The sequence below is a fragment of the Cherax quadricarinatus genome, chromosome 42 (genome assembly GCF_038502225.1).
Source record: "Cherax quadricarinatus isolate ZL_2023a chromosome 42, ASM3850222v1, whole genome shotgun sequence".
Lineage (NCBI taxonomy): Eukaryota > Metazoa > Arthropoda > Malacostraca > Decapoda > Parastacidae > Cherax > Cherax quadricarinatus.
In genome coordinates, this window is record NC_091333.1 from 32,838,478 (window position 1) to 32,862,512 (window position 24,035).

The window sequence follows — 24,035 nt, forward strand, 5'->3', positions numbered from 1 at the left end:
AAACAAAATCCTCCTGCTTCTTGATAATGCTCCAGGTCACCCACCATCACTGGAGGGAATGTGTGATGATGTTGAGGTTGTGTTCATGCCGCCAAACGCAACCTCCCTGATACAACCTCTTGATCAGGGTGTGATAGCTACATTTAAAGCCTACTACACAAGAAGGTCAATGCAAAGGCTCCACACCATGTTGGATGCAGATCCAGATATAAGTGTCACTCAATATTGGAAGGAATTCACCATCGCTGACTGCCTCTCAATAGTGCATGATAGCATGAAGGATTTGCAACCTCAGATGGTGAATGGTTGTTGGAGGGCTTTGTGGCCAGAGTGTGTGTGTGATTTTGTTGGATTTGCTCCTCAAGACGAGGTTAACAAAGCTTTGAAGAAGACTGTGGAGTTAGCAAGGCAAGTTGGTGGTGAAGGGTTTGAGGACATGCAGGAGGGTGAGGTGAGAGAACAGGTTGAAGAACATGCACTGGGCCTAAATGATGAAGAATTGTTGGAGATTGTGCAGGCAGAGAATGAGGATGAAGAAGAGGAGAGTGTTGCTGAAGCCAATCAACCTCAAGCCCTCACCCTTGAAAAACTTGGGCAGGTGATGAGAATGACAGCGCAGCTCAAACAATTTATATACGACATGGACCCATTGATGTTGAGGGCTTTGAAGGTGATGAACGACCTTGATAAGACCATAATTCCCTACCAAACTCTGTTTGTAGATATGAAGAGGAAACGGTCTCAGTTGCCCATCACAATGTTCTTCACAAGGAAGCCTGCCACTACTACTGCCTCACCTGAGGCAGTGAAGACTTAGAATCCACACACTAGTCTCATGCCATGCAGTTACACTCCATATAATCATCTCCATTCCACTGTCATCAGTAACTGCATATAATATCAATAGAGAAATAAAGAATTATAATTTAAATTTTTTTAATCATCACAAGTCATCAGAGTTCGTCTGCCTTACGAGTGGTGAGTGTTTTGTTTGTTCATTATTTATTAAACTACAGTATAAATAATGTCAACTCATTCATGACTGCTAATAATAATAATTTTAATAATAATAATAATAATAATAACAATAATAATAAATACGAGGGTTGAAGCAGTGGGTGGTAGAGGCATCGTCAGTCAGTATGGCTTTGTTTATGCTGGAGTGAGTATTATCCTCTGCGCTCTTCCAAACATTTCACAATAATTCATTGTGTTTGGTGCTTTTTGATTGACTGTGACTGCTACATAATTAACCATGGGCCCAAATAAATTTTGGTAAAGAAACTGAGAAGCACGAAAGAATTGAAGAAAGAAATTATATAAAAATACGAGGCAGTGGTGGAGGCAGTACAATATTTTACGATGTTCTCAGGTACGTATTTTATGATTGTTCATGAGAACATAAGAAAGGAGGAACACTGCAGTAGACCTGTTGGCCCATACTATTCAGGTCCTTCACAAATCCAGCCCAATAACTGAATAAATGCTACCCAAGCAATAAGCTTTGAACATTCTATTTACTCGCATGCAAGACCCATTCAAATCCAACCACCTCTCACTTATGTATTTATCCAACCTAAATGTGAAGCTACCCAAGGTTTTAGCTTTGATAGGACCTTGGGTAGCTTTAAAAAGAGATTGGACAAATATGTGAGTGGGAGGAGCATGTACGTATATATATGTATATACATAGATTATTTCATTTTATTATTTTATTATATTTCCCTGCAATATATTGGGGCACCAAACATTCACGATTTTTCAACATTCACGGGGCTCTTGATCCCCTAACCCCCGCGAATGTTGAGGGAGACCTGTACAAGATATGATGTAGGGTGAAATGACAGTAGTTTGTTGGATTATGTATTGGTAGATAAAAGACTGTTGAGTAGACTTCAGGATGTACATGTTTATAGAGGGGCCACAGATACATCAGATCACTTTCTAGTTGTAGCTACACTTAGAGTAAAAGGTAGATGGGATACAAGGAGAATAGAAGCATCAGGGAAGAGAGAGGTGAAGGTTTATAAACTAAAAGAGGAGGCAGTTAGGGTAAAATATAAACAGCTATTGGAGGATAGATGGGCTAATGAGAGCATAGGCAATGGGGTCGAAGAGGTATGGGGTAGGTTTAAAAATGACTGTTCAGCAGAAGTTTATGGTTACAGGAAAGTGGGTGCGGGAGGGAAGAGGAGCGATTGGTGGAATGATTATGTAAAGAGAGTAGTAAGGGAGAAAAAGTTTGCATATGAGAAGTTTTTACAAAGTAGAAGTGATGCAAGGAGGGAAGAGTATATGGAGAAAAAGAGAGAGGTTAAGAGAGTGGTGAAGCAATGTAAAAAGAGAGCAAATGAGAGAGTGGGTGAGATGTTATCAACAAATTTTGTTGAAAATAAGAAAAAGTTTTGGAGTGAGATTAACAAGTTAAGAAAGCCTAGAGAACAAATGGATTTGTCAGTTAAATATAGGAGAGGAGAGTTATTAAATGGAGAGTTAGAGGTATTGGGAAGATGGAGGGAATATTTTGAGGAATTGTTAAATGTTGATGAAGATAGGGAAGCTGTGATTTCGTGTATAGGACAAGGAGGAATAACATCTTGTAGGAGTGAGGAAGAGCCAGTTGTGAGTGTGGGGGAAGTTCGTGAGGCAGTAGGTAAAATGAAAGGGGGTAAGGCAGCCGGGATTGATGGGATAAAGATAGAAATGTTAAAAGCAGGTGGGGATATAGTTTTGGAGTGGTTGGTGCAATTATTTAATAAATGTATGGAAGAGGGTAAGGTACCTAGGGATTGGCAGAGAGCATGCATAGTTCCTTTGTATAAAGGCAAAGGGGATAAAAGAGAGTGCAAAAATTATAGGGGGATAAGTCTGCTGAGTATACCTGGTAAAGTGTATGGTAGAATTATTATTGAAAGAATTAAGAGTAAGACAGAGAATAGGATAGCAGATGAACAAGGAGGCTTTAGGAAAGGTAGGGGGTGTGTGGACCAGGTGTTTACAGTGAAAGATATTAGTGAACAGTATTTAGATAAGGTTAAAGAGGTCTTTGTGGCATTTATGGATTTGGAAAAGGCGTATGACAGGGTGGATAGGGGGGCAATGTGGCAGATGTTGCAAGTGTATGGTGTAGGAGGTAGGTTACTGAAAGCAGTGAAGAGTTTTTACGAGGATAGTGAGGCTCAAGTTAGAGTATGTAGGAAAGAGGGAAATTATTTTCCAGTAAAAGTAGGCCTTAGACAAGGATGTGTGATGTCACCGTGGTTGTTTAATATATTTATAGATGGGGTTGTAAGAGAAGTAAATGCGAGGGTCTTGACAAGAGGCGTGGAGTTAAAAGATAAAGAATCACACACAAAGTGGGAGTTGTCACAGCTGCTCTTTGCTGATGACACTGTGCTCTTGGGAGATTCTGAAGAGAAGTTGCAGAGATTGGTGGATGAATTTGGTAGGGTGTGCAAAAGAAGAAAATTAAAGGTGAATACAGGAAAGAGTAAGGTTATGAGGATAACAAAAAGATTAGGTGATGAAAGATTGAATATCAGATTGGAGGGAGAGAGTATGGAGGAGGTGAATGTATTCAGATATTTGGGAGTGGACGTGTCAGCGGATGGGTCTATGAAAGATGAGGTGAATCATAGAATTGATGAGGGAAAAAGAGTGAGTGGTGCACTTAGGAGTCTGTGGAGACAAAGAACTTTGTCCTTGGAGGCAAAGAGGGGAATGTATGAGAGTATAGTTTTACCAACGCTCTTATATGGGTGTGAAGCATGGGTGATGAATGTTGCAGCGAGGAGAAGGCTGGAGGCAGTGGAGATGTCATGTCTGAGGGCAATGTGTGGTGTGAATATAATGCAGAGAATTCGTAGTTTGGAAGTTAGGAGGAGGTGCGGGATTACCAAAACTGTTGTCCAGAGGGCTGAGGAGGGGTTGTTGAGGTGGTTCAGACATGTGGAGAGAATGGAGCGAAACAGAATAACTTCAAGAGTGTATCAGTCTGTAGTGGAAGGAAGGCGGGGTAGGGGTCGGCCTAGGAAAGGTTGGAGGGAGGGGGTAAAGGAGGTTTTGTGTGCGAGGGGCTTGGACTTCCAGCAGGCATGCGTGAGCGTGTTTGATAGGAGTGAATGGAGACAATTGGTTTTTAATACTTGACGTGCTGTTGGAGTGTGAGCAAAGTAACATTTATGAAGGGGTTCAGGGAAACCGGCAGGCCGGACTTGAGTCCTGGAGATGGGAAGTACAGTGCCTGCACTCTGAAGGAGGGGTGTTAATGTTGCAGTTTAGAAACTGTAGTGTAAAGCACCCTTCTGGCAAGACAGTGATGGAGTGAATGATGGTGAAAGTTTTTCTTTTTCGGGCCACCCTGCCTTGGTGGGAATCGGCCAGTGTGATAATAAAAAAAAAAATAATAATAATGTAAATAGCGTGCTAAAAACATCTAACATTGACAGGACTCGCTGCAATGGCTTTAACCCTTTTAGGTTTTCCGACGTACTAGTACGGCTTGCGCACCAGGGTTTTTGACATACAGTGGACCCTCGCATAACGCTATTAATCCATTCCTGAGAGCTCAATGTTAGGTGAAATTATTGTTAGGCGAATTAATTTTCCCCATAAGAAATAATGGAAATCAAATTAATCCGTGTAAGACACCAAAAAGTATGAAAAACATTTTTTTTACCACATGAAATATTAATTTTAATACACACAAACTGAAGAAGACATGCACAGTTACATGACACTTACTTTTATTGAAGATCTGGTGATGATTGATGGAATGGAAGGAGGGGAGAGTGTTGAAGGTCTTAGTGTTTAGAAGGGGAATCCCCTTCCATTAGGACTTGAGGTGCCAAGTCCTTTTCCGGGGTTACTTCCCTTCTTCTTTTAATGCCACTAGGACCAGCTTCAGAGTCACTGGACTTCTGTCGCACAACATATCTGTCCATAGAGGTCTGTACCTCTCGTTCCTTTATGACATTCCTAAAGTGTTTCAAAACATTGTCAGTGTAATAGTCACCAGCACGGCTTGCAATAGCTGTCTGAGGGTGATTTTCATCCATAAAGGTTTGCACTTTAAGCCACATTGCACAGATTTCCTTAATCTTTGAAGTAGGCAACTTCTTCAATTTCTCTCTCCCCTCCTACGAAGCAGTTTCCTCAGGTCTGGCCTCTTGCTGTTGAAGATGATCTAGCAGCTCATCAGTGGTTAGTTCTTCATTGTCCTCCTCCACCAACTCTTTCACATCTTCCCCACTAACCTCCAACCCCAAGGACTTCCCCAATGCCGCAATTGATTCCTCAACTGGCATACGCTTCTCAGGGTTAGCTTCAAATCCTTCAAAATCCCTTTTGTCTACACATTCTGGCCACAGTTTCTTCCAAGCAGAGTTTAAGGTCCTATTAGTCACTTCCTCCCAAGCCTTACCTATAAGGTTTACACAATTGAGGATATTAAAGTGATCTCTCCAAAACTCTCTTAGAGTCAATTGAGTTTATGAGGTCACTACAAAGCACCTTTCAAACAAAGCTTTTGTGTACAGTTTTTTGAAGTTTGCAATGACGTGCTGGTCCATGAGCTGCAGGAGAAGAGTTGTATTAGGAGGCAAAAACTTGACCTTAATGAAGCTCATGTCCCCACAAAGTCGCTCTGCCAAGTCTGTAGGATGACCAGGGGCATTGTCTAACACCAGGAGGCACTTAAGGTCTAATTTATTTTCAATTAGGTAATTTTTCACAGTGGGGGCAAATGCTTGGTGTAACCAGTCATAGAAAAAGTCCCTAGTGACCCATGCATTACTGTTTACCCTCCACAGCACACACAAATTAGCCTTGAGGATATTCTTTTGCCTGAATGCTCTGGGAGTTTCAGAGTGATAGATACACCAATAAAGGCTTCACTTTGCAATCACCACTAGCATTGGCACACGTTAACAGAGTAAGCCTGTCTTTCATAGGCTTATGTCCTGGGAGTGCCTTTTCCTCCTCAGTAATGTAGGTCCTGCTTGGCATTTTCTTCCAAAACAGGCCTGTTTTGTCACAATTAAACATTTGTTCAGGTTTCAGTCCATCACTGTCTATGTACTCCTTGAATTCATGCACATATTTTTCAGCTGCTTTGTGGTCTGAACTGGCAGCCTCACCATGCCTTATCACACTATGTATGCCACTACGCTTCTTAAATCTCTCAAACCAAACTTTGCTGGCCTTAAATTCACTCACATCATTACTAGTTGCAGGCATTTTTCTAATTAAATCCTCATGCAACTTCCTAGTCTTTTCACTTATGATTGCTTGAGAGATGCTATCTCCTGCTATCTGTTTTTCGTTTATCCACACCAATAACAGTCTCTCAACATCTTCTATCACTTGCGATCTCTGTTTCGAAAACAAAGTTGCACTTTTGGCAAGAACAGCTTCCTTGATTGCCGTTTTCTTGGCCACAATAGTAGCGATGGTTGATTGGGGTTTACTATACAACCTGGCCAGCTCGGAGACACGCACTCCACTTTCATACTTAGCAATGATCTCTTTCTTCATATCCATAGTAATTCTCACCCTTATTCCTGTAGGGTTGGCACTAGAAGCTTTCTTGGGGCCCATGGTCACTTATTTTGCAGGTGAAATCACTAAAAATGCTGTAATAATATGAAATGTTCCGATTGTATGCTTAGATGTTACCGCGGAGGTTTGCTTGTAAACAATGCCACCGGCGGAACAAGTGAGGCTGGCTCAGGCCACACATGGACGCGTCTCGGACGAATCGCATTGAGCGAGTTTTTTAGCGCTAGGCGAGGCAAAATTTTAGTGATAAAATGTATCGCTAGGCGGATTTAACGTTATGTGATGCCAACGTTAGGCGAGGGTCCACTGTACTAGTATGCATAAATTCTAGTGCCCTCAAATCTAGCAGGAGAAAGCTGGTAGGCTTACATATGAAAGAATGGGTCTATGTGGTCAGTGTGCACAGTATAAAAAAAATCCTGCAGCATACAGTGCATTATGAGAAAAAAAAACATTAACCATATTTTTGGTTTAAAACAGCATCTTTGCACTGTATTTTCGTATGGTATTTATGGCTGTATTCTAGTTTTCCTGGTCTTATTTTATAGAATGGAAGACATATTACTGAAATTGAGACAATTTTGATTGGTTTCACAATGAAAAGTACCTTGAAATTGAGCTGAAAGTAGCAGAAATGTTCGATTTTTGCCAAAGTTCAAAAGTAAACAAATCATGCTAAGCATCCAATACATGTCAACTGGTGAATCTGATATTCTTTCACAAGTGCACTGATATTATTTATACCATTTCTACACTAATACAGTAGTCTGCATAACAGTAAATCTTCTATTTTTTGTGAGAATAAAAATTCAAAGTGTAAAGCAAAAGAAATGTAAGAGGGGCGTGGGGATGTGACTAATGAACAAAGGAAATGTTATTTTAGTGCCAGGAATGTCTTTCTTGTTTATTCTGGACCCTATTTGGAAATTGGCATCTTTTGAAATTTGTGTGAAATTGGCAAAATTGCTAAATTCTGACCACTTTATTGGATAGTTGAAATCGGTAAATGGGTGGTTTCTTGTACTCATTCGATAGACAAAATGGAGTTCTAGCAAGATAGTTATGATTTTTGTCGACTAGTACACAGGAATTGGCCGAAAATGGAGCTCAAAGTGGCCAAAATTGCCGATTCGTAAACATCGTCAAGACTGCTAACTTCGCAAGAGCATAATTCCGTAAATTTTCCATCAAATTTCATACTTTTGGTGTCATTATGATCGGGAAAAGATTCTCTATCTTTTCATAAGAAAAATATTTTTTTTTTAAATTTTGGCTACCCTGAGATCCAGTCTCTGAGAGGGCCTGGCGACCCTGAAAGGGTTAAATTAGAAAAATTCAGATTCAGGAAGGATATAGGAAAGCACTGGTTTGGTAATAGAGTTGTTGATGAGTGGAACAAGCTCCCGAGTACCGTCATAGATGCTAAGACGTTGTGTAGTTTTAAAAATAGGTTGGATAAATACATGAGTGGGTGTGGGTGGGTGTTAGTTGGACCTGACTAGCTTGTGCTACTAGGTTGGATGCAGCGCTCCTCCCTTAAGTGAGGTGTCTGACCTCACTAGGTTAAGGCATTGGTTTAAGGCGGTGGAAGAATTGAAGCTGCCTCGCATAGGCCAGTAGGCCTGTTGCAGTGTTCCTTCTTTCTTATGTTCTTATGAAAGAAAGTTCCTAGTAAAGTTCCTTTGGTAAAGAAAGTGAGAAACACAATGGAATTTAAAAAATTGTAGCAAAGTGCAAGAGTGATGGTGGTAGAGGGTGGTTGTGGTTGTGATGGTGGTAGAGGGGTGGTTGTGATGGTGGTAGAGGGTGATAGTGATGGTGGTAGAGGGTGGTAGTGGTTGTGATGGTGGTAGAGGATAGTAGTGATGGTAGTAGAGAGTAGTAGTGATGGTGATAGAGGGTGGTAGTGGTTGTGATGGTGGTAGAGGATGGTAGTGATGGTGGTAGATGGGAGAGCTGCAAGACCTTCATCTGGAACAGCAACAGACCACAGCTGAAGAAATTGCTTCAGAGGAGGAGGAAGAGAAAGGGAAGAATGTGCCTTCTTCGTTGATTAACCCTTAAACTGTCCAAAAGTAGATCTACGTTCACTTGTGTAGCACTTTGACCTTGATTTTCCCCATTTGAAAGCATGTAAAAAAAAAATGTAGATCTACGTTTGGAGCCCCCCCACACGTGGACATAGATCTATGTTTGGACAGTTTAAGGGTTAAGGACATGTGTGCAAAGTGGAGTGTGTTGCAGGGGTACAGTGACTCTCAAGCCTCTTTCCTCCCCCCTGTCTTCCATAAGCCAAGAAAAGTCTTCAATTATGGTATGTAATACTGCTTTAATTGTTCATTTATTTATTTTATTTAGTTTTCATTGTTTTGTGTATGTAAAACTATACAGTAGGGCCCCACTTATTCGACAGGTTAGGTTCCAGGCTACTGCTGTAAAGCAGACTTTGCCGGAAAGCAGAACTCCATTTTTTCCATTTATAAATGCATATAAATGCCAGATAACAAGTTTGCACTAACATATATTAAGTTAGCAATAGAACCAGGCATTAAAAAGTAAAATACACACACAGTACACTCATTATTTATCTCAAAATATTTGTAGTCTTAATGTAGGGCAAAAAGTGAGTAGTACTTTAAGAAGTCAGGTGTGGTAGCCCTCCTGGCCACCCCACCCACACATACTATATAACGATGCTTAAAGCTCCCTAGAGCGATAAAATGCATATACAGTACACGCATTACTTACCTTAAAATATTTGTAGCCTTAATGGTCTTAAAGTAGGGTGAGAGGTGAAAAGTATTTATTTGTAGAAAGTCGTGTTGGAGGTATGGCATCCTGCCTGGCCACTTATACCTACTACGACACTAAGCTCCCTAGAGCGATAAAGTGCATATATAGTACACTCATTAATTACCTTAAAATATTTGTAGTCTTAATGTAGGGTGAGAAGTGAGTTTTATTTGTATTAAGTCAGGTTAGGAAGTATGGGTAGCCAGGAAGGGCAGCCCTCCCCACCCCACCCACACATAATGTAAACAATCGGACGAACATGTCAGGTTTTGGTCACTTTACATTGTGCACAAGTTGTCTCCACTTTGATACAGTAGAGTAAATAAAGAGAATCACTCCCATTCTCATGTAACACCATTTTTAGAAGAAATGACACCCTGAATGAAGGCATATGAAAGGAATAATTTTCTAGTTACTCCCAGTAATATTATAGTGTACAAGTTGCCTGGCTACCACAAGTTCTACAAGTTGCCTGGCTACCACAAGTTCTACAAGTTGCCTGGCTACCACAAGTTCTACAAGTTGCCTGGCTACCACAAGTCCTACAAGTTGCCTGGCTACCACAAGTCCTACAAGTTGCCTGGCTACCACAAGTCCTACAAGTTGCCTGTCTACCACAAGTTCTACAAGTTGCCTGGCTACCACAAGTCCTACAAGTTGCCTGGCTACCACAAGTCCTACAAGTTGCCTGGCTACCACAAGTCCTACAAGTTGCCTGGCTACCACAAGTCCTGCAAGTTGCTTGGCTACCACAAGTTCTACAAGTTGTCTGGCTTCCACAAGTCCTACAACCAATACCACGGACGGGTATGGTTTGTTTGCAATCGTGTCATTACGATTTCGTGAGTCAAGTCCTACAAGTCACCTGGCTACCATATCTCATATTTATGTTAATTTATTCTACTGTGGGGTGTATCTAGATGGATTAAGCAAAATGTCTATACATGCATTAACATTTTATACGATATTTAATGCTCCTTAGTGATTATTATTGTGTTATTATTATTATCATTATTAATATGGCATCTTCAAGACTAATAAAACATTCATAGTGATTTTAATGTGTACCTGCATGCCAGCACAGTGTGTAAGTTTACTTAGGTACAGGTACACATACGTATAATTATCAGTTATAATAATAATGTAGGTATGTAGTCCGCCTGGGCTACATACCTACACGATATTTAATGTGGCCCAGAGTCATATTATTATCATCGACATACCATGTTCACTGCGTTTAATCGTTTATAACAACTACCTTTAGATGTCATTGTAAACAAAGGGAGAGGTAATAAATAATTCATGCTGAGAATTGTAAGGGTCGGCAGGCCCTCTCCCAAACCTGTTCTCAGGGTCGGTAAAAATTAAAAAAAAAAAAAATTGTTTTTTCTTATGAGAAGATATTGTTTTTTTTTTTTCTGAATTTTATAGGCTAAACAAAAAATTTTTACCATCAATACTTACCGAGATATGGAGGCGTGAAGTTGACAGAAAATGACCAGCATACGATAACATCACCAACTGCCGGTCACCCGGTATTAGTTTATTTTATTTTTTAGGTACTATTTTCTATCATTTTTAAATTTTTTTTCCAAGTAACTTTTATGGCGTGTGGGACCAATATGAGCACTATTTTGTAAGTTATTTCTTTTTCTATACTACACAATAACTGCATAAACACTGTTGTCACTGTTTTGTTTACAAAACTTGTTTACACAAATGAACAATATAAAATGTTGTTTATTACTATTTTTCTATATTTTATATACACATATACAGTCACAGGACATGTTTTTAGAAGTTCTGTAGCCTGTGGAAGTCTTTGAAACATGGTGTTATGCACAATGGTGTTTTACACTCCTCACACATGAAACGAGTGTCTCTTTGTTGTTGTGGGCGTTTTTTGTATGTGCACAGATGTAACACCTCTTCTGAGCATTTTTCTTGAAAGCAGTAGCAGGCAGTTTTGTTAGGAAGTGATCACCATGCTTCAGACGAGAAGGTAGTTGTTGATAATTTCATGGGCGGTTTTCTATTGCAGGTGTTGTTCCTTGGTACTTGATTATTATTTGTCTGATGACAAACAAACAAAATTTGCCATATGGTGGTTTGTTTCTGGTCCTCATCTTACATAAAGAGTTTTAAAAGAGTTTTACGTACCACTTATAACGCTTGTGAACACAATCAGCAAACCCAATCTGCTTGTCACATTTGTCCACTGAATGCATATTGAGGGTGTAGTCAATCACAGCTGCAGGTTTTAGAATGGGTTCATTGCTTTCTCTATGCTGTCTGCCATTTCATTAGGGTGAACTGATGACAACAGTGTGACATCTCGTTTGTCATGCCACCGAAATGCCATGATGTCATTGGCAGCAAACACCTGCATCTCACCTCTACGAGTGCCAGCGTTGAACCTGGGCATATGTTTATGATTTGCACGCACTGTGCCACACACATCTGTCATGTTCACTCACAAAAAATCACTGAGTGAGGGGCTTGTGTACCAGTAATCAGTATACGTATATGTCCCTTACCAAGATATGGTTCCATCATTGTTCTAACCACATCACCGGAGATACCCAGTAACTTCCTGGTATCTCGCAATGTATTACTTCTAGTGTACACAATTATATCCAATACAAAACCACTGTAACAACCACAAACAACTTTATACCAAAGCGTTTCCTCTTGCTTGGTATGTATTGCTTGAATGAGAGTCTTCCTTTGAACAGAATCAAAGACTCATCAATAACAAGCTTCCTGAAGGGATAAAAAAAAAAAATTGAATTTCTGTTTCAGATACACAAACACATTCCTAATCTTATATAATCTGTTGTTTCTGTCAGGGCTGGTTTTGTCTGAGAAGTGAAGCATACGTAATAGTAGCACAACTCGATTCACTCTTATTATATCACTGAAACCTGGGGTTGCAAGCAGGCAGTCTGTTGACCAGTGAACTGGAATATGTTTCGAGTTATTCTTTGACGAACCCCTGATGGAAATTATTGTCAGGGAAAGCAACAGATACTACTAGTACACCATGGCAAACACAACACTTTCACCAAACTCACACCTACACCAGTGGAAGGAGACAACTGTGGCTGAGATGTATCTTTTGTTTGCCACAATAATGTTTATGCCACATGTGTATAAGCACAGTGTGAAATCATAAGAACATAAGAAAGGAGGAACACCCTAGTATGGGCCAACAGGCCTGCTACAGTGTTCCTCCTTTCTTATGTTCTTATAATTTCACACTGTGCTTATACACACGTGGCATAAACATTATTGTGGCAAACAAAAGATACATCTCAGCCACAGTTGTCTCCTTCCACTGGTGTAGGTGTGAGTTTGGTGAAAGTGTTGTGTTTGCCATGGTGTACTAGTAGTATCTGTTGCTTTCCCTGACAATAATTTCCATCAGGGGTTCGTCAAAGAATAACTCGAAACATTCCAGTTCACTGGCATTGTTCCCCAGTGTACAAGATGGCCGTATTCCACTTTGGCTTTCATCAAACTGGGGGATTTGGAGCAAAATTGGCAGCTTCCTGCCAATCCCAGGTGTGGTCTACTGGGGGATACTGGACATTGACAGGTGGTTGTGGTTGTGGAGTTTGTGGTTGTGGAGGTTGTGGTTGTGGAGGCTGGTGTGGTGGGTGGGTGGGGGATGGTGGCCTTTATTATCCATACCTCACCTATGCTATTTGTGCTTGGGGATCAACTGCAGCAACACACCTAAAGCCAATAATAACCCAACAAAAAGCTGCAGTAAGAATAATCACTAAGTCCCATCCCTGGCAACACCCCCCCCCCCCCCACTCTTCATAGACCTAAACTTACTCCCAGTTCAGTACATCCACACTTACTACTGTGCAATCTACATCTACAGGGTCTTAAACTCTAATATCAACCTTGACCTAAAACGCTTTCTTGATAGTTGTGACAGAACCCACAGGCATAACACCAGACACAAACATCTCTACGACATTCCCCGTGTCCGACTAAACCTTTACAAAAATTCAATGTATGTCAAAGGCCCTAAAATCTGGAATACCCTACCTGAGAACTCTAGAACTGCAGACACATTCATCACCTTCAAAACTACCATTAGAAAACATCTTATCTCCCTGATACACCCCGTCAACTAACTACACGAATACCACCTGGTGGTTCACACTTACACTCACTCACTCATTTGACCATAAACAGAAATATTAATCTCAATCTTAAAATAATGAATCCTGTGATACTCCAATACTGAAACTATGTACTGTGCCAAAACAAAAGCATTCACATTGCTAAACTCACGAACTAGTATTTAGTCACTTAGCCATAATACCAACTTACCTCATAATTTGTAATATTTTACAATTAAGAATAAAACTAAGTCTGCCCGAAATGCCTAGCCATGCTAAGCGTTCTAGTGGTACACTCTGTAATACCTAGCCATGCTAAGCGTTCTAGTGGTACACTCTGTAATACCTAGCCATGCTAAGCGTTCTAGTGGTACACTCTGTAATCACAATTTTACTACATGTAAACCACACAATAACCAAATTTCTGTAAACTCAGCATTGTAATCCTTATAGAGAATAAACTTTGAATTTGAATTTGAATTTGAATTTGTTGTAGATCAGCTGAGGCAGCGGCGTGGGTGGCAACATGGGTGGCAGCATGGGTGGCAGCATGGGTGGCAGCATGGGTGGCAGCATGGGTGGCAGCATGGGTGGCAGCATGGGTGGCAGCATGGGTGGCAGCATGGGTGGCAGCATGGCCCACTGCTGGTGCCTCACGACCGGCATTTATCTGCCTATTTATCTGTTTCAACTATTCACACAATAGAGTGGAAAAGTAGTGTGAAGGACCTGGGAGTGGTAATGTCAGAGGATCCCTCCTTCAAAGATCACAACACTGTCACTGTCACATCTGTGAGGAAAATGATAGGATAAATAAAGAGAACCTTTAAAACAAGGGATGCCAAGCTAATGATGTTTTTTTTTTTAATCACTTGTTCTCTCTAGGCTGGAATACTGCTGGCTGTAGATTAACGTCTCAATTCAAGGCAGGTGAAATTACAGATCTAGAGAATGTACAGAGAACCTTTATTGTACATATAAGTTCTCTCAAACAACTACTGAGAACACTTGGAAGCACTTAATTTGTACTCATTAGAGCCAGGCTAGAGAGATACATCATAATCTACACCTGGAAAATCCTAGAGGGGCTGGTCCCAAATCTGCAAACAGTAATCACTCCCTATGAAAGCAAAAGACTGGGCAAACAGTGCAAGTGAAATGAGAAGTAGGGCACCATTGGTATACTAAGAGAAAACAAAGTAAGTGTCCAGGGCCCAAGATTTTTCAACAGCCTCCCACCAGGCATAAGGGGAATTGCCAATAGACTCCTAGCTGCCTTCAAGAGGGAGCTAGACAGATACCTAAAGTCAGTACCTTCTCAACCGGGTTGTGTTTTATATGTTGGATTACGTACAACCAGCAGAAACATCCTGGTTGATCAAGCCCTGGTCTACCAGGAGGCCTGGTCAAGGACTGGCCTGTGAAGGCATTGACCCCCAGAACACCCTCCAGGTAGACTCCAGGTACACCTACTATCTGACTTACGACCTGCTCGACTTACGACGACTCGACTTACAACCGTGTTTTTTATGCCAAATTTCTGGGAAATAAACAAGTGTTTGTGTTGTACACAGTGTTTAACTTAAACCTTACAGTATAAAATACAGTACTAACAGCATAAAAAGTAAAGTAAAACATGAAATACCAAAATAAAACAATAAAATAAAGTCATTACAAAAATTTTATTTTGATATTCAGTAGTAAAGTTCGACACGACCATTTCGACTTACGACTGGTTTCTCGGAACCGAACTCGGTCGTAAGTCGTATGGTAGGTGTTTACACAAAAAATAGAAAATTTACTTTTATGTAGACTACTGCATTATTGTAATAGTATAAATAATGTCAGTGCATTCTTCAGTGCTTATTAGACTGGCCACTTGGATGTGTATTGGACACGTAATGTTATCTGCGAAATATCGGCAAAAATCAAACATTTCTGCTGCTTTGAACTCAATTTCAAGCTACTTTAATCCTGAAACTAATCTAAATCATCTTTATTTCTGTAATATGTCTTCCATTCTATCAAATGAAACCAAGAAACTGAGAAGACAGCCATAAAATCTATATGATAATGACTGGCAAAGCCACTGTTTTAAACCAAAATCATGGTTGCAGTTTTTTTCTTTTTATGTGGTGCACACTTACTACATAGACCCATTCTCTCATATCTAGGCCCAAATTTACTGCTCAGAGCTTATCTGAGTGAGCTGAGCTCATGGCATCATACTACTGGACTGACACTGACTTCAAAGCTGTGATATAATGGGACCAACACTGAAAGTGTTAATTTTGATTGTAATACTAATAATAATGTTGTCACTGTAAACACTCAACAAGTTAAAAAGAACATACACAAATATCTACACATTTGGTTTAATATCAGCATACAAAAAAAATTTAATTCTTCAGTTCTTAGCTAATGTATTTTTTCCTCTTGCAGGTCAGCATCTCGGCTGAAGAATTATGCTTACATTGTCAGCACTTAGTACAATGAAAGTGATGTAACTGACAGAGATAAAGCAGAAATAGTGCAAGTAATGTTGACCACATTGTCTTAAATACATTGTTAATATCTGCACTTGTATCATGCAGCTCACATTATTGTTATAACATTTACATCCACACTCAACATTTACTGGATATAAAGTTCACTTACTGAAATGCTGTTGTTCTTATGTTAATATAACACTGAACATTTATTATCAACATCCATCACACTTCAGTTTATTACCATTATAAAGCTACTTAGCTTATTATATAAATATTTTATTAGTTGATTCATAAGATATTAAGTCTTAATAAAGAGTTGATTTATTCCCTACTAATATTTAACTATATTACTTTCAAAAGTCTATTATAAAAAAAAGCAGAAGTCAGTAAAAGTCTATTATCTTTTTAATCACTGTGGTGAATATCATATTACATTGTCTGTCTTATGTAATAATGTGCCTGAATATAATACACAGAACTATGTAGGAATATTATTTCCTGACTGTGACTGGATGGTAAAATGCACCTGTATTTCTTTATTACCAATATTAACTGTGACCAGGATATATTACACCATCTATATTACTTTATTGTTAACATTGTGGCCAGGATATATTACACCATCTGTATTACTTCAGTGTTAACATTGTGGCCAGGATATATTACACCATCTATATTACTTCATTGTTAACATTGTGGCCAGGATATATTACACCATCTATATTACTTTATTGTTAACATTGTGGCCAGGATATATTACACCATCTATATTACTTTCTTTACTTCAGATATTTATGCTTCACAAAATCCCTCCATTTTAATTGTAGTCTGATATATGCCTCCATTAACTTATTAATGATTTTCAAAATAATTTTTATTAATCATACAGTCTCATTGTATTTCAGTATTGCCTTTTACTGCCATTATCACAATATATGTTTGCCTGTCTCCATAAAATTTTCTGCTGTGTGCTGTTGTTCATGTGTGCACTCATGTTGATGCTGTGTGCTGTTGTTCATGTGTGCACTCATGTTGATGCTGTGTGCTGTTGTTCATGTTGATGCTGTGTGCTGTTGTTCATGTTGATGCTGTGTGCTGTTGTTCATGTTGATGCTGTGTGCTGTTGTTCATGTTGATGCTGTGTGCTGTTGTTCATGTTGATGCTGTGTGCTGTTGTTCATGTTGATGCTGTGTGCTGTTGTTCATGTTGATGCTGTGTGCTGTTGTTCATGTTGATGCTGTGTGCTGTTGTTCATGTTGATGCTGTGTGCTGTTAACAAGCATCTTCTATGCTCTCATGCTCTATGTAATTTAGGAAATTATTTAAAGATTAAATTAATATATTTTTAATATTTTACTTTTAGCGACAATAATAAGGGACTTATGTTGTCAGTGTGTCTCAGTGACTTTTTTTCACAAATGTTCTTTAGTTTAAAATCTCAAAATACACATAATAAATAAAAGTTCATTATGACTCACAAAATTGTAATGACACTATTGTAAACAAATCATTCCACAGGCGGGGCTGGAACCCATGGTTAGAGTTGTGAATCTCCAGACCAATATGTTAGCCACTGGGCCAGCTGGCTACAATAAGATTGATCCAACTAGGTATATTTATGTAAAGTAAAAGGACACAAGTGCAACTAATGTGACATTTTATTGTGGCAACGTTTCGCTCTCCAGGAGCTTTGTCAAGCTGTTACTTTACATATTGTCGGTAATTCTACCAACTTTATTAGGTATATTTATACACCATAAAAAGGCTAGCATAAGTGCCACTGTGACCACAGATGCAAGTTTTTACAGGCTAATCTCATTAAGCAGTAATACAATGTCAATATTCACCCTTTCACTGTCCCCGTGTGGATATATGTCATCAATGCCAGTGTCAAGTAGATCTGTGTTTTAAGCACAGTGCCATTAAATATGCTGTTGGTGGTAAATTTTAGCCTAGACGTGAGAAAATGAATCTGTATAGTGTGTGTGCATAGTATAAAAAAAAAAATAGCCTGCCCCATTCAGTGCATGATGGAGAAAAGTAAAACCTTTGGGCTTAAAATAGCAACATTGTAGTGAATTTCTCTGGATTGTTTTTATGGTTTTAATAGTGTCAATTATAGAATGGAAGACTTACTAGTAAAAGAGAGATGATTTTGGTTAGTTTCAAACTGGAAATAATTTGAAATGGGGTTCAAAGTGGCAAAAATATTTTATTTTTGGCAATTTTCCTAAGTATTGTATAACCCTCCCTAGCCCCTCAGTGTACTTTATAGGTTTTCATTAGGTTTGCTTCAGTTATTGAGATGGCCTAAAGTGTGTCCAATAAGTTTTGGTTATATTTTACTAATTAGAGAAATATCATTACATAGAAGCCTGGCAACATAATGTACTGAGGCAAAGTTATTTTAGTGGCTGGAATGTCTACAGTGTTCTTCAACATCATTACTAACCTGCTCTCAATTATTAATGTCTATCCATTATACTCATCTATTATCATAATACTGTCTATGTTTTTAGCCTCTAGTTCATTCTCATCATAACTCTTAAAAATATAAGAAAGGAGGAACACTGCAGTAGACCTGTTGGCCCATACTTAGCAGGTCCTTTACAATACCAACCCACTAACAAAACATTTGCCCAACCCACTTACAGTGCTACCCTAAAAATTAGCTCTGACAAATCTATTTACTCATGTGCAAGTTCCACTCAAATCCAACCCCCTCTCATTCATGTATTTGTCCAACCTAAATTTGAAACTACCCACCTGGCAGTAAAACTCAGCTACCTAACATAAACACTGCATAACCATAACTATTCTAATATCTAAGTTTTAGAGGAAGTCCTTTTAAGCCTGGAGAAAGTCTATGACAACATGGACATCTGATGTTCTTTGCTGTCTCCAGATTTTGGGACTTCAGGGTTGTCAGTTCTGGTTTCTTCAATAATTTCTGTTTAACAGATCTGGCTGTTTGGGGGGGGGGAGTTACACAGTGTATATTTTGGACTCTGTTTTAATTAGAATTTTTTTAAATTGTAAAATTAGTCAATTTATCTTCTGATAGTTGAATGGTTAGTATCCTGTGCTCAGTTATTAGAACAGAGGGTAAACTATTGGGTAGGAACTGGGTCAACTTAAGCATTGGAGTTGGCTAAAATAGGATATAAAGTGGGAAAACAAAGTGGGCAAAATTGCTGATGCATAAAGTGTTCTGGAATTTTTTTTAAGTTTTTCATGAACTGCTGCATTAGTGGTGTCATTACTTTTAGGATACAATTTTTTACCATTTGAAATATTGTGACACTGTCAGCACTTACAAGTTTCTAGGTTATTACAGTGAAAGGGTTAACTGCCTAATGACTCTCCAGACAAAAAATAAGATGCAAAACATGAGAATTCCTTCAAGGGAACAAACATATCAGTGTTCTGAATGTCTAAAAAACTTTTCACGTAAATCACATTTAATAGAACACATGAGAGTTCATACACAAGAAAAACCATATCAGTGTTCTGAATGTCTAAAAAAATTTTCATGTAAATCACATGTAATACGACACATTAGAGTTCATACACAAGAAAAACCATATCAGTGTTCTGAATGTCTGAAAGATTTTTCATGTAAATCACATCTAACACGACACATGAGAGTTCATAAACGAGAAAAACCATATCAGTGTTCTGAATGTCTAAAAGATTTTTCAGGGAGATCAAACCTAATGCGACACATGAGAGTTCATACACAAGAAAAACCATATCGGTGTTCTGAATGTCTGAAAGATTTTTCCTGTAAATCATATCTAATACTACACATGAGAGTTCATAAACAAGAAAAACCATATCAGTGTTCTGAATGTCTGAAAAAATTTTCTTGTAAATCATATCTAATACAACACATGAAGGTTCATACAGAAGAAAAACCATATCAGTGTTCAGAATGTCTAAAAGTTTTTTCACTTAAATTAACTCTAATACAACACATAAGGGTTCATACACAAGAAAAACCATATCAGTGTACAGAGTGTCAAAAAAAATTTTCACGTAAATCACATCTAATAGAACACATGAGAGTTCATACACAAGAAAAACCATATCAGTGTTCTGAATGTCTAAAAAAATTTTCACGTAAATCACATCTAATAGAACATGTGAGAGTACACACTCAAGAAAAACCTTATCAGTGTTCTGAATGTCTAAAAAAATTTTCACTTAAATCAACTCTGATACAACACATGAGAATCCATACTCAAGAAAAACCATATCAGTGTTCTGAATGTCTAAATAAATTTTCACATAAATCAACTCTGATACAACACATGAGAGTTCATACACAAGAAAAACCACATCAATGTTCTGAATGCTTAAAAATATTTTCGCGTAAATCAAATCTAACGCGACACTTGAGAGTTCACTCATAGAGAATTGCTTTCGAGGAGGATTGCCTGATGCTGGTAATGGGCTCTTAATCCTAAGAATTAGAGTTATCTATCACCTTCCTTGGATTACATATGATTACCCTTCAACTATTACATTTTCAAGTGCTGTATGACCCACACTGGTTTAACCCGTAAACGGTCCAAGCAGATCTACGTTCACATGTGTAGTGCTACAAAAGTAGATCTAAGTTTTTTTTACATATTTTCAAATATAACAAAAGCAAAAAGTAGATCAAAGTTTTTTACACATTTTCAAATGTAGAAAAACAAAAAGAAGATCTACTTTTTTACTTACTTTCAAATGTTGAAAAAACGTATATATACGTTTGGACCGTGTACGGGTTAATATAATAATGTCGCGCCGAATAGGCAGAACTTGCGATCTTGGCTTAAATAGCAACGCTCATCTTGCCATATAGGTCAAGTGAAAATTTGTGTATGCAATAATTTTGCCAAAATCATTCTGAACCTAACGAAAAATATATATTTGATTGTTTGTTTAGTACTAAATTATTGTAAACGTATTTAAAATATATTTAGTTGGGTTAGGCTAAAATAAATTGCTCTTGTTATAATAAGGTTAGGAAAGTTTTCTAAGATTCTTTTGGTGCAAAATTAAAAATTTTTACATTAACATTAATGAAAAAATATAGCTTTAAACGTATAAGAGAAAATTTAAGAAAGGACTTAATTTTAAATGAATTGTTGCTAATTGACCAGTTTTACATATTCGGCACGACAATAATATATACAGCCTCTCCTCACTTAGCCACCTTCTTGTTTACCGATGACTTGGACATACACCGAGCTCTCTGACCAGTATGCATACCTAAATAATGTATATTAGAACTGATTTCCACCATTCTATTTATTACAATATACAGTATGCTACTGGATAAACATTTAAAAATATACTAAAAATGTTATAAATGGTGCAAAGGTGACATTAAAACAATATCAAAGATGGTTGACACAAATCCACTACCATTATAGTATGCTCCTTGCTTAGCGATGAATTCATTTACCGACGTGGTCTTAGGAACGCAACTCTGTTGTTAAGTGAGGAGAGGCTGTAATGTCTTTGTTTCTACAGGTACATGTATAAGGTATACAGGCCTAGCTGACATCAGTGACATACTACTATATAGATAGCTGCTTGTTATGCTGAACATTTCAGGCAAATTAGGTAAATTTTGACCCACAATAGTCAACTAACATCCAGGTACCCATTTTACTGATGGGTGAACATGGACAACCAGTGTAAGGAAACACGCCCAATGTTCCCATCCTTTCCCGGAATCGATCCTGGAACCTCACTTTGTGAAATGAGAGATTTTGCCGCCAGGCCACGTGCCACTGTGTAGCACTTGCTCTTGAATATAATTATCAGTCTTGAGGGAAACTATAATATTTTTGTGTTGTTACATTATTTTTTGTGTTTTTGAATCAAAGCGAAAAGGTTAAGTGTTTCTCAAAAAATGAAATAATAATTCTGGCTCCTTGGTTGAATGTTTGATCAAACAGGCTGTTATTGTTTTCACCTGGAAGTTAATATATTCTCCACAGATCATTTTATAAAGGTTTACAAGAACTTTAAGTTTTCTCTTGTAGACTGTGTTACTGACGATTTATTTTACATTCTCAAGTCATGTATTGTATGCCTAGTAATCTGACTTCTTCCACTCATACTCAGTGATGTTGTTAGTGTCTTTATGTTTAACTGATGATTTACATTATGTATTTTATGCATATATTGTTATTGTCAATGTTTTACCTTTCTTGTATGTACTTATTTTAATGTAAAATTGTAATGTCTTAAAAAAATCGTTGTGTAAATTATAGTATTTTGTTTCTTTCTCAAAACCTCTTCTCCTGTATATATTACTAAATGTAAAAGGAGAAACTTGTGTTTTTCCTTTTGGGCCACCCCGCCTCGGTGGGCCACCCCGCCTCGGTGGGATACTGCCGGTGTGTTGAAAGAAAAGAAAGTTTCTCAATTGACCTCTATAGTATAAATTTTATTATTATTATTATTATTATTATTATTATTATTATTATTATTATTATTATTATATTTGTATATTTTTAAATACAGTGGCCATTTCCCATCAAGGTAGGGTGAAACAAAAAAGAAGAAACACTTTTGCCATCACTCACGCCACCACTCTCTTGTCAGACTGCAAATATCCCCACCCCTTCTTCAGAGTTCAGGCACTGTACTTCCCACCTGGTTTCCCAGAATCCTTGCATAAATATTATCTTGCTTACACTCCAACAGCACAGGAAGTCATGAAAACCACTTTTGTCCTATCTACCTTGCTCTCACATGCTTGCTGGATGTACAAGTTCCTCTCATACAAAACCTCTTTTAACCTCCTCTCTCCAACCTTTCCTAGAAAGACCCCTACTCGCCTTACCTCTGCTGCAGATTTATACACCCTCTAAGCCATCTTGTTTTTATCCAGCTTCTCCAAATGGTCGACCCATCTCATCAACCCTTTCTCAGCCCCCTGGATATTACTTTAGTAATTCTGCAACTCCTCATATCCAAACTACAAATTTTCTGCATAATATTCACATCACACATTGCCCTCAGATATGACATCTTGGCTGCTTTAATTTCAGCCTCCTTGCTGCATTATTTGCAACGTATGCTTTACACCCATACATGAGCATTGGTACTACTGTACTCTCACACGTTGCCAATTTTGTCTCCACAGAAGCTGTAATACACCACTCGCCTTTTTCTTCCCTGTTAATTCTATGGTTCACCTCAACTTTCATAGACCCATCTGCCAACAAATTCATTCCCAAGTATCTGTACACATTCACTTCCTCCATTCTCCCTCCAATCTAATATCCAATTTTTCATTACCAAAATTTTTTGTTGCCCTCATCACCATGCTCTTTCATATGTTCACTTTTATTTTCCTTCTTTTACACACCCTCCCAAATTCATCTACCAACCTTTGCAAATTCTCATCAGAATCTTCCAAAAATACTGTATCATTTGCAAAAAGCAGCTGTAACAAGCCCCACTTCTCTTACAATCCCACCATAATAAACTCTTCTCCGTCTTGCCTCCTACTTGTCTTCCATACACCAACAAGAGTCAGTCAAGGTAAGTGTGATGTTAAATGTTCATTTATCCATTTTATTAGTGCTTTATATTTATCTATCACAATTCATCTAATACGACATGATAAACAATATTAATAACAGAAATATGATATACATGTATACTCTAGAATGAAAAAAATATGCCATAATGTATGTGAGGATAAGTGATGGAAGTGTTCTTGTTGGGTTTATAGTGGCCACTGAAAGAAGCCGTACATATTAGTGGTGGTGGAGGCTTCTGCCACCGCCACTATCCTGGAGTTTACCTGGAGAGAGTTTCGGGGGTCAACGCCCCCGCGGCCCGGTCTGTGACCAGGCCTCCTGGTGGATCAGCGCCTGATCAACCAGGCTGTTGCTGCTGGCTGCACGCAAACCAACGTACGAGCCACAGCCCGGCTGATCAGGAACTGTCTTTAGGTGCTTGTCCAGTGCCAGCTTGAAGACTGCCAGGGGTCTGTTGGTAATCCCCCTTATGTGTGCTGGGAGGCAGTTGAACAGT

The 24,035-nt window shown here is 38.5% G+C and overlaps 1 protein-coding gene across 2 annotated transcripts in view; it reads left to right on the forward strand.

Annotated features, from left to right (window-relative positions):
- LOC128700944 (zinc finger protein 530-like) overlaps positions 1 to 22,257 on the forward strand; it is a 33,658-nt gene extending 11,401 nt beyond the window's left edge. The window contains exon 2 of one of the 2 annotated variants that reach the window (XR_008408819.2): positions 13,987 to 15,923. Coding sequence is in view for 1 of the 2 variants with exons in the window: in XM_053794435.2 (XP_053650410.2) it covers positions 19,340 to 20,398 (1,059 nt within the window). In the remaining variant the exon portion in view is untranslated. The other variant, XM_053794435.2, reaches the window with a different exon arrangement.
- The last annotated feature ends 1,778 nt before the right edge of the window (positions 22,258 to 24,035 follow it).